Consider the following 12,335-nt stretch of genomic DNA (forward strand, 5'->3'; position numbering starts at 1 on the left):
TGTTAGTTAAAAACTTTATGAAGTAAAAGTAGCAAAAAACATAAAAAATCTAAAAAATAACAGACAGATGGATAGTGATTTTGAACAAAGCCGGAGGGCTAGAGGCACAATGTGCACACACTTCAACAGTTGACCAGTTCTCAGCACTTTATCCTACAGCTGAAGGTATGCTGTAAGCTCTTTGCTCTGTCTCTGTATTTTCTATCAGAGGGCCAGTCAGCTGCACTGACTCACAGTGGTCAACATGTGTTGTGTGCTCAAATTAACAAATAGGCGTGAGAGAAAAACCAACAATAAACATTTATATTTGATATTCAATTAATAAAGTCGGTATTTTGGCACAGGCTGAGCAGCTTTAAGGCTGCCATCCTGACAGCTTTTTACCAAAATCTATCATACTAGAATGGATGTTTTCATTTGTGTGTCTGTTTTAAATGTGTACCTCTTGCCTAAAGGAGGATAAATTATGACCCACATTTAAATAGACTGAAAACCAGTTAGGATAAAGTACCAGAAAGCTACACTTGAGTAAAAGTACAGATTTCTCACCAGAAAATTACTTTGGTAAAAGTTCACTTATAAGAATATTACTGAAGCAAAATTGTTAAATATCTGATATCTGCTGTACTTAAGTATCAAAAGTAATTTCATTATATTAAATGTAACCAAGTATTGAAAGTAAAAGTACAAGTAAATGCTGATAATAATAATAAATTTGTATTAAATTATTAATTTTTTCTTCAGGACATGTACACCGCCATTCACTTGAAGAAAAACAAGGTCTTCTTTACCAACTAAAGGATTTAATTAACAAAATCCTTTTTTTCCCCTTCCCTATCATTCCCTCCCTTCCTTCCCTTTTTGCTAATAAGTATCTAAAATGCTGAGGAAAAATATACTGGAGTCAAAGTTTGAGAGCTGATGAGATAGAGTGAGATAGAGTGTGTGTGCATGTGTGTGTGCACGTGCGCGCGCATGTGCGTGCATGCGTGTGTGCGTGCTGGGGGTTTAGCACAGATAGAATGGCAGGGAGGAGGAGACTCAGGTCATCCTGCTGCATTACAGACAAGAGATACATAAATCCATGAGTCTCTGCAGGAGAGTCTCTGAGGAGGAGGATCATTTAAAAAGTAAAACTGAGGGGGAAAAACCCACAGCTATTATCTGAGCTCAGCCACATTCAGAAAAAACTGAATCCAGGCTTATGTAAATATATAATAATGTGCAGCTGATGTGTAGAGAAGATTGTGTCTGATTGAACATGGAGATATTACAGCATTATCGTCTGTGGTCACAGAAAATAAGCTTTACCGCAGATACTGTAATAGTTAGACCGGCTGTAGATCAACTGTTCTGTAATGACCAGGAGCTGCATTTAAGATTAAACTGTCATTAATAACCTGTTTTTTTTCCAGAGGTGTTTTTTTTGGAACATGGACAACCAAACAGTATTATTGTTTTCATCATACAACTTGTCCTAAGCGTTTGAATTGTTAAGCGTTCAGTCTGTAACAACTCATCTGACTGTAAATACACAGTAGTAACTGTACTTTGCTAATGTCAAAATTTTCTCCAAACCTTCATCTTTCTTAAATATTGAAAATTTGCCAACATTATATATAATTCTATCTATTTATATAGTGTCTAAATATTTATAGATATATTTATATATAAAATGTTGAAACATATTTATGGAAGTATATCAGTATATATATATTTATGTAAGTATATATAAGTCTTAAGTTCTGTGTGTTTATTTTCTACTTTCCAATGCTTTTGTCTTTGAAATGGAAATTGGAGATAGTCATCTTATTGGATGCATCAATATGTTTAACTTGTCACTTATCACTGTTTTCTTTTTTTTGCAATTAGCCCCACATGTTTTGGCTCTGTGTTGGAGCACGTAGCATGCCATGTGGTATTAATGGTGTTTCACAATTTTTATTCTAATATCATGACCTTTTTTTTAGAGTCCAACGTGGCAAACTTTGACGGCAGAAGCTCTTTGCTGTATCGTTTCAACCAGAAGTCCATGTCGACAGTGAAGGACGTCATCTCTCTGCGATTCAAGAGCCATCAGGCAGAGGGGGTGTTACTGCATGGGGAGGGACAGAGGGGAGACTACATCACCCTGGAGCTTCACAGAGGAAAACTGGCCCTCTACCTCAATCTAGGTAAATCACAGCTGCTTCACAACCTCGCCCTCCCACCTGTTTTCAATGTCATGTTTGCTCGATTGACAGCCACAGTGGGTGTCTGCTGTCTGTTACAGGCTTCGTCACCAACATCAGGTGTTAAGCAGCAAAGCTAATCCAGGAGTGACTGTGTCCTTTTATAAACATCAGTTTTCATGTCCAAGTTTTCATAAAGACTATGGTTTACAGCTCATCATTTTAAGTTTTTACTGATTTTTACCAAAAAACAGCCTTTGTTTTTGAATGAGCAAGTCATTTAAGAGATTTTCTGCTGGATTTCCTTACTGACAGAGGACTGTGCCACTTAGGTCACAATAAACTTATTTAAGAGAAGAGAAATACAGAGAACTGAACAGTGGAACTTGAAATGTTGCTGTGAAAAAGAAGTAGTTTTTTCCCTCACAGAGCAGCAGCTGGAGCCACAGTTAACAATGCCGACACCATGATTCTGTGTTTCTAGAAATTTGTTTATATTTTACAGTTAGGCTGACATGCAAATATTATGGAAGTACACTGTTTTTTCCAAATAAGAAATACACGCACACACACACAAAATAGTGTTGTGACTTAACATGACATGTATTTTGTACTTATAAAACGTTACAAGGTAGAGATGGTATATGTGATAGTTTTCCTGTAAGTAGAATATACAGGTTTGGAAAAATATGAGAATTATGAGTGAACATGTTGTGTTTTTTTTTCTTCCTTGTTTTTTCCTTTTGGGGAATGTACTTCTGGAACTTACAACCCCAATTCCTAAAAAAACTGTTATGCTGTGTAAATTTCAATAAAACATAAAAATAGAATGCAATGATTTACAAACATTTCTTTTTGTTTAAACTTATAAAATGTATTTCTTGTTTTTAGGTAAATATACACTAATTCAAAATTTGATTCCTGCAACATGTTCCAAAAAAATTTGGGGCAGGCGAATGTTTACTGTTGTGTGACGTCACCTTTTCTCTTAGTGTTTGGGAACTGAAGACACTAATTCTTGAAGTTTTGAAAGTGAAATTCTTCCCATTCTTGCTTGTTGTGCTTCATAAGGTGCCACACATGTTCAATGGGAGAAAGTTCTGGACTGCAGGCAGGTCAGTCTAATAGCTGCAGGCTTTTGTAAAGAAGCCATACTGCTGGAGCCACACATACAGAATGTGTCTCATTGTCTTGCTGGAATAAGCAAGACATAAGACTGAAAAAGACATTGTCTGGATGGCAGTATATGTTGCTCCAAAACCTGTATGTGTCTGTCAGCAGTTATCATGCCTTCACAGACGTTAAGTTTTCCATGATGCCATGAGCTCTAACATACCCCCCATACCATCACAGCTGCTGGCTTTCAACTTTGAGCTGCTAACAATCTGGATGGTCTTTTTCCTCTTTAGCCCAGAGGACACGACGTCCATGATTTCCAACAACAATTTGAAATGTTGACTCATCAGACCATAGCACACTTTTCCACTGTGTGTCAGTCCATCTCAGATGAGCTTGGGTCCAGAGAAGTCAACGATGTTTCTGGATGTTGTTGATATGTGGCTTTCAAAATGGTTTTCCAAAGTGTTCCTGAGCATAAATTATACAATCGTGTCAGTTTTCAAAGCAGTGCATCCTGAGGGGACAAAGGTCTCAGGCATTCAGTGTTGATTTTCAGCCTTGCCCCTTATGTGCCGAGATTTCTCCAGATTCTCTGAATCGTGATGATAATATAACTTGTTGATGGGATGAAATCTGTAAATTCTTTGCAATTGTGCATAAAGAAACATTTTTCTTAAATTGTTGGACTGTCTGCCCACAAAGTGACTGTTCTGTACCGGTGGAAACAGGTGATTTTGGTGCATTCCACAACTTTCCCAGTCTTCGGTCTCTCCTGTCCCAACTTTTTTCTAACATGTTGTAGGTATCATAGAAATTTCTTTTTTGTATAAAATGGAAACAAAGCATTTTATTTTTCAATAACTGATGGAGAAGAGGTGGGATTTAATAAGTTTTTACTTCCTCACACTCTTTTTTGGATATGTTTGTGTGTTTGTGCATAACTATATTACATCCTCATTGAATTACATTCATTTTTTTAACATATACAAAATAAATAAAAGTTCAAATTCAAATTTAGAATGAGAGCATCTTTACAAAAATATAAATAAATAAAGTTTATCAGTTTGAACATAGTATTTGCACTGTATTTAGCTGAAATAAGTCATAACGGATTTGAAAATCATTGCATTCTGTTTTTATACACTTTACACTTTGTCCCAACTTTTTCAGAATAGGGATAGTACATAAAACATAGCAGTCAAATGGAAAAATGAGAAGTAAAATGTGCGGAAGAAAAATACATGTGACATTTGATCAGAAACCAACAAGTACCAAAAATTGGCATTGCTACACACTGTTCTGGTAACTTTAATCAGATAGTTTGTGATTTACTCATCTCAGGTGTTCTGACAAGATAAAGACCGAGACATTTGAGAAGTGTGATGTATTTGACAATTTTTTTTCCAGAGAAACGTCTTACTGTAAACATGATTATGACACCTTTATGATCAATTAAATTTATTTAACCATTTTTAATGTCTGAATGGAAATTCAAGTATGATTGGTGGAGAAATATCTCATCTAGTAGCAGATGGTCAGCCTGAATTGATGCCATATGCCATGAACAAGTACTCCAGATACTCCAGATATAAAAAGGCATTAAAATATGGAATATTTATGCATATTTATTTGTGTAAAAAAATCAATGCAATGGGTGGACCTGCCAGTTGTGTGTATTACTTTAACTTCCAATGTTGTCACTGACATTTTGTCTCAACCTTCCTCCAGTGAGATTAGTTGGCGACATGAAAGTTACTGCAGTGGCTGCAGCCACTCTCAGTGACTTGAAAAATAACTCCAAACATGAGCGCTCAATGCAGAATAGCAGAAAGTAAATATGCAGCACCCTTAATGCAGAGAATTTAGAGCATTCAGCACTTAAGGGCTTTGATACTGGGGCATTTTAGATCCAAAGTAATACGTTTCAGTTAATGGTTTTAAAATCAGTATCAGAAAGTCACAAAGTCTTTTTTTTTTTTTTTTTTTTTAACTTTTGTCAAATCAATTTAATTTTCACTTGAATTATGTGAGCCCGAGTCATGTGACCCCTGCTTACCATCCCATTTTAGAACCTGGAGCAAGCAAATCTTTGGGACTTTTACTCAATAAATGACTTTTGTGATTGTGTCACTTATCATGTGTTGATCAAGTTGTTTTTGGTGTGTTTGTGTCAGACGACACCAGGGTCAGGTTCAGCAGTAGCCGTGTAGCAGTCACAGTTGGCAGTCTGCTGGATGACCAGCACTGGCACTCTGTCACCATCGAGCGCTTCAACAAGCAGGTGAACCTCACAGTGGACTCCCACACACAGCACTTCCAGACCAAAGGGGAAGGAGACACACTGGAGGTCGACTATGAGGTTAGAAACCCAGTTACCTGTACACATGTCTAAGAAATCATCTTTCTCCCGAATCCTCCCCTCATTACAGAAACCAGGTTTCTCCTTTACATGATGTTTAAGGAATCAGCTCTGTGCAGAAAGTTGACTGTATGTTCATGTAACATACTGGCTGAAACACAATGGTGGAAAAGCCTGGAGAGTTTCCAGATTATTATTTTGAATGCAAAAGCCAAATGAAAAAGTCTGGATCTCCAGCACTTCTTGGTGGTGCCATCATACCTAGCATCACATATCAAAACACAGGATTAATTTCACAGTGAAGATTTAGATCATATTTGTGTTATGTTCCTTATGTGTTTTCATTACAGCTGAGTTTTGGAGGCATCCCACTGCCTGGCAAACCTGGCATCTTCCTCAGGAAGAACTTCCACGGCTGCATCGAAAACCTCTACTACAATGGCATCAACATCATTGACCTGGCAAAGAGACGCAAGCCACAGATTTACACCGTGGTTAGTAGTCTTTGTCTTACCCACACCACAATGTTTCCCTAAACCCAACTAAACCTAAAACACTTCATTTTCACATCGCACTACAACTTTACTTTTCACCAGTAATGTGTAACAGCTCTGCTGACAGGGCACCTACATGCACAGGGCATGGAGAAATGATGTGTTTGTTTTTAATTTGGAGGACTTGTTGGTGTCACAGTTAAAGCTGCTGTGTGTTGCTCGCTTTAAAGTCATAAATTGGCAGTTAGCAGTAGCAGTAAGTTCATCCAGCTGTGATACAGCTGCAAGAGAGTGAACAGTGACAAACAGTAACACTGGATTTACACATAAAAGCATGGTTTCCTGTTAGTGAAAGCTATTTGAATCCTGCTTTGGTGTTGCAGACTCTGCCACTAACAATAAAAAGGTATACATATTTTCCTTTAAAAAATACTAACTGTACTAAACATTTTGCAATTTTCAGGGCATTTGTTGCATATGTAGCCAAGTTAGCACCGGTGAGGGACCTCTGGTGTTAGTAAAACAACCCAACAATGCCACCTTGGTACTCTCACCCAAGGAATGTTAATATATCCTCTTTAACGCCTGACCCTTCAACAGAGGATTTCCCCCTTAAGAAAACACAGGTAGGACCACAAATGAACACAAAGGCGTGTGTTTAGAAAAATATAAATCCGATCTTTATTTTTTTTATTCCCATCAAAAATAGTTTTTAAAACAATAATCTTTATTAATTTAATTTAATAATGACTGGACACATGCATAACAGTTGGAGGTCACATGAGGTGGAAAGAAACACCGCTACGTACTTAGCAGGATTATCAGGTCAAACCTAGAAACAGAAATAGCACCACATACAATACAAGACAAGACAAGGCATGACCAAAATAATCCATGCAGCCACAGCTACGGCCTCCTACACAGCCTGGACAGGAGTCCTTCAAACTGTTCCTGAGCAGAGTCTTTTAGTTCAAACTGTTACTGAGCAGAGTCTTTCACTTCAAACTGTTCCTGAGCAGAGTCTTTCACTTCAAACTGTTCCTGAGCAGAGTCTTTTAGTTCAAACTGCTACTGAGCAGAGTCTTTCACTTCAAACTGTTACTGAGCAGAGTCTTTTTAGTTCAAACTGTTGTATTTCTAACCAAAAACAAAACTATGGACGTTACGCTAACAAAAAAAAAAAGAAAAGAACAAAACAACAACAAAAGGCAGGCAAAAAGACAAGGCAACAGTGGCCAACTGTAACGAAAACATAGCGTATTAGTCACCAATAAATAACAAACATCGCACAACAGTAATGATAAAAGTAACAAACAATTCAGTTACCTCGGCTGTTCGCGACCTCACAACGGCACAGCTTGTACCTGCTTCTGACCAGGAAGTCCTCAGGGGCCGAGGGGAGCTCCCGCAGATAATTTATTCTCCCCGGACCCAATAGGGTTAGGAGTCATTTTGGATGTTGCTTTTTTTCTGAACCACGTGTATTTTCATCTGTCAGAGGGAGAATTTGCCCTCATTTTAAAGCTTTAAAAACATGTCCTGGTTTGATAGATCTTTTTATGTTTATGTTTGGCTCTACATTTTTAATTATCACGTTCTCCCAAAGTTTTCAAGTTCTCAGTCAATGTTTTATTTATTTTGTCTAGTTTAAATTCATTTGGTCTCATTTCTATACTTAAAGTATAATTGTCTCAGGTCCTATGCCTAATTGGTTGTCGCAGGCTGTGGCACTAATTTAAAAATAAAAAGAGCATATCAGGTGTTTATGCTAGTCTAACTAAACTTTGTACTGACAGTGTGCAGGAATTCAGTCTCATTAGTATAAAATCCAGTGCTGTGTAATTCTTTTCATGGGTTGAAGGTGAGGTTGAGCTGTTTCTTGCTTGATGAATCTGTTTTCTGTGTTAGGTTAGTGTTAGAGGGTCAAGGTTAGAGTCCAGGTCATGTGTTGTCCTTGGTTTCACTCAGAGAAAAAACTTGCTGCTCACCTCATTGGGAATCATTCAGTAATCAGTATTAAGAAGACATTTGTTTTTAAAACCAACTCATGCATTTTTTAGAACATTCTGACATTCAACAATGTTGTCTCATTATAGTAATGTTCTTAGGTAAGAACAAGATCTACACACACAAACAAGCACTCTTACACACATTTTGTGCTGTCATGTCAGTGTAGAATAATGGGTTATTGTGTCTTCTGCAACTCTACAGAAAGATCAAGTTAGTTTTGTTCATAAAACCCATTATCATAAATCACAGTTTGCCTCAGAAGGCTTCCCTCTGTCCTTAGACCCTCAGAGCTGATAAGGAAAAACTCCCCAAAATTTGCTTTGTATTGTAGAAACCTAAGGAAGAGCGAGTGAGGAGCGATTCCTCTTCCAGGGCCAACAGATGTGCAAAGGATGTCATAAAGAACAATAAAATTACAGTAACATATGACAAAATAAAACACAGGAAAGAGAGAGGGACGGATGCACAGCAACAACAATAATAACTACAACATAATATATAACAATAGTATAGAATATGAATATTAGTACTTAGTATAATATTAATAATAATTGTAGTTTATGACAGTTTGTATGTTACATGCATATATGATAGTTAATCACATGTATAATTACAGTAGACAATAGACTTAAGTCTACTCTTAAAAGTGTAGACGGTGTCTGCCTCCTACACTGAAACTGGAAGATGGTTCCACTAAAGAGTGTAGTAGCTGAAGACTCTGGCTCCAGTCATACTTTTGGAGACTTTAGGAACCACAAGCAACGCTGCAATCTCAGTGCAGTGCTCTGGAGGGATAATAGGGAACTATGATTTCTGAAAGATATAATGGAGCTTAACCATTCAGAGCTTTGTAGGTGAGGAGAGGGGGGTTTTAAATTTAATTCTGGATTTTACAAGGAGCCAGTGCAGAGAAGCTGAAACAGTAGAAATATGATCTCTTTTTTTTTTGGGATCCCGTTACACTGTAGAGGGGGGTGTTATGGCATTGCCTAATTAAACTTAATGAGGTTGAGCTTTCAACATTTGCAAATATTTCTCCCTTACAAAGAGTCACCTTGCAGAGAGCACCTTAACCACATCGCAGCCTAAACTTCTCATTTTTTAAATATATTGTCAGAGTCAAACTTCAGTAGCTCACATTACTGTTGGTACAATCTGCTGCCATTTTTCATTTCAGAAAGTAAAAGTAGCACTTAGCCAGATCTGAGCATTTCCTCAAAGGGAACCAAAACCAGAACTGGATTTCAGAGCCCAACAATAACACAAGAAGTTTTTACATGTGATGAGGGATTATACTGTCATGTCAGGTACCTTCACCTTCAGTTTGACCTTAACATATAATGGATCAGCTTATCAGGCAAAAGTGTGGGTTTGTGTTCAAATGGTCTGATCATCTGGTTTGGTGAGGTCACTGTGCTCCCAGACCAAAGCTTTTTGTCAATAACATGTCACTATTATTGATAAAACTGATGGACAAAACTAATAAACTCAAGCTGTGATTAACAGAAATTACCCTTGTCAATGTCAATGCGTGCTTCTCGTCCCCTAGGGTAATGTGACCTTCTCATGCTCATGGCCACAGATGGTGGCCTGCACCTTCCTGAGCTCCAGCAGCAGCTTCCTGTCACTGCCGGTGGTCGCACCGTCCGCCTCCATGGGGGGCTTCTCCATTCGTTTTCAGTTCAGGACATGGAACACTGACGGCCTGCTGCTCTCTGCACAGCTGAGGCCAGAGCACCACAGACTGGAGCTGCACATCAGCAACAGCCGGCTGCTCCTGACCCTCCACAGCCCGGGACAGCAGAGATCAGAGGCCTCCGCTGGTCAGGAAACAACACACACACACACACACACACACACACACACACACACACACATTTGTATAAATGTCTTTGTTCTGAGTGAACTGAGCTAATCTCTTTGCAATGTGTGAACTCTGACTTGAATTTTTTTTTAGTCATTATTTTAATATGTGCAGTTCTGAAATTGCAGAAGCCATGACTTTAATTAAAACATTATAAACAAGACTAAAGGCTCTGATACATTGGTCAAAGTTGGGCTGTTGGTGGGCACCCATGACCTCATCATGGCGATGTGTCCCGCCTTGTTGGCCGTGGTTGGCTTTTTTTCTGTAGATTGAACGTACTGAATCGGCAGTGGTGGCATCCACGGAGCCCGTCAGTGGATGAAGTCATTATGAATGGCTATTCAGCACCACACGAGAAGACAAACAGAAGTGAGAAATGTGATCAAAGAGCTGAAGTAAAGAATGAGTGAAACGGTGGAGTGGAAACAAACTTGTGCTGTAAGGTCTGATAATTTTTCTTAGAGCTCTTTACCAGAAATGCTTTTTGATGGTTTGTGGTAAATGGACTGTACTTGTATAGCACTTTTCTAGTCTTTTTGACCACCCAAAGCGCTTTCACACTACATGTCAAATTCACCCATTCACACACACAATCACGCACTGGTGGCTGAGGCTATTGTACAAGGTGCCACTTGCTACTCAGTAACCATTCATACGCACGCATACTGGGATACGTCAGCATGTTGCCTGGGGGAGCCGGGGATCAAACTGATGAGCTTCCGATTAGGGGACGACCTGCGTCGACGAGCCACAATGTGTTGTTGCTAAACATGTTTTGTTCTGTTAGCATTGGGTTGTGATGGCAATGTGCTAACTGGCTAACTAGCATCAAGACGGTCATCTAGTCTCCCTTTTAAATGATGAATGCAGATGACTGCCATTTGCTGGTATGTAGGTGTATTTCCTCTTATTCAGGTGCAGAAAATACATGCTGGTTGGCCATTGGTCTGCTGTGTTCATGTGCAACTTTTTGGCTGAGACACAGTGATGTGAAGTGACACAGTGAGGTGGTTTCGTCACCGCTAGTTGATGATGGTGGTTTGGTGTGTCTGGGTCTTAAGAGTCTCAAGCCATGCTGGCAGCTCTGTGAGGCTGTGTAGAGGTCTTGTTGTGCCTCCAGCTAAATGCTGTCACTTTGCTAACTTGCTCACAATAATGATGTCATTGTAAATGTCATTGGTTTTGAAGGTATTTGGTCAAGCACCAAGTAAGACATTTTAACCTGATGATGGTGCCAAATTCAGAGGATCACAATTCATTCTCAGAGGAACATGAATGTCTACACCAAATGTCACAGAATTACATCAAGTAGTTGTTGAGAATTTTCACTTAAAACCATAGATGTTAAAGCTGCAAGTGGTAGGATTTATAGTCTGGAACCCATATATTTCTGTGTGGGGAAACACCTATGATGGCAATTTATCCAATAGGAGAAGTTGTTGAGATATTTGAGGCTGGACCCAGAGCGAGACTGACCAGTTGCTTTAACGCAGTATACCTGCCCATGCATCTCTGCTGATGAAGTATTGATTCACCTCACACATAAATCCTAACCTTAAACAAACAGTGTCGCATGTGTGCTGCTGTGATAATGTCATTCACTGCATAGACCTTTATTGCTTAGCAAGTGCAACATAATGCACTGTTCAGCCCTGTGCTAACATGCTTATGATAAGCAGGTTTAATGTTTATCATGTTCACCAGCTTAGCTTAGTGTGTTAGCATGCTGGAAATGAGCTGATTAGTTGAAGCAGATGGTAATCATCAGCCCTCATCGGAGTCAGGGATGAGGGCTTTATTGATGATTATTTATTTTACAGAGGGCAAACTTTTCATACAAATAAAATAATCATTGTACATCTGGCAATGCTGACTTGAATATACAACAAGCAGTCCAATGAGGACATGCATGTTGACCAAGTTAAATCAAATTATTTAAATATTAGTTTTTAAAAACTGTTTGTATACTCAGAGAGATATTGCAAGATAATAAGATTTTGCTCAGTGATTACCACCAGACCATTCCAATGGTTTATCCTATTTGTAGCCTACAGTCAGTGTTAACGTACTGGCAGTGCAGTCTGACCTATCAGATGCTGTGGCATAAGCTGTGGCTATAAACCTGCCATTTGTCAGCATTTTAGGATTCTCCTTCCTTCTGCTATGCGCATGTAATCATTTTCAAAATCCCTTTCGTTATGAGAAGCAACAACCTTGTAACCTTGTAAAAAACCCTAATCAAGACATATATTCTGAATGCACTGTTTGTCCAAAAAATGCTATTTAAACCCAAATAATACCTGCATATTACACAT

General features: G+C 38.6%; 1 protein-coding gene across 1 annotated transcript in view; it reads left to right on the forward strand.

The window, feature by feature from the left end:
- The window catches only part of LOC121949058 (contactin-associated protein-like 5), a 193,431-nt gene that overhangs the window by 84,508 nt on the left and 96,588 nt on the right, over window positions 1–12,335 (forward strand). The window contains exons 6-9 of the mRNA XM_042494651.1: window positions 1,971–2,174; window positions 5,465–5,649; window positions 6,000–6,143; window positions 9,703–9,976. Of these exons, the coding sequence (XP_042350585.1) occupies window positions 1,971–2,174; window positions 5,465–5,649; window positions 6,000–6,143; window positions 9,703–9,976 (807 nt within the window). The remainder of the gene's footprint in view (window positions 1–1,970; window positions 2,175–5,464; window positions 5,650–5,999; window positions 6,144–9,702; window positions 9,977–12,335) is intronic.

This window comes from Plectropomus leopardus, chromosome 10 (assembly GCF_008729295.1).
Source record: "Plectropomus leopardus isolate mb chromosome 10, YSFRI_Pleo_2.0, whole genome shotgun sequence".
Classification (NCBI taxonomy): domain Eukaryota; kingdom Metazoa; phylum Chordata; class Actinopteri; order Perciformes; family Serranidae; genus Plectropomus; species Plectropomus leopardus.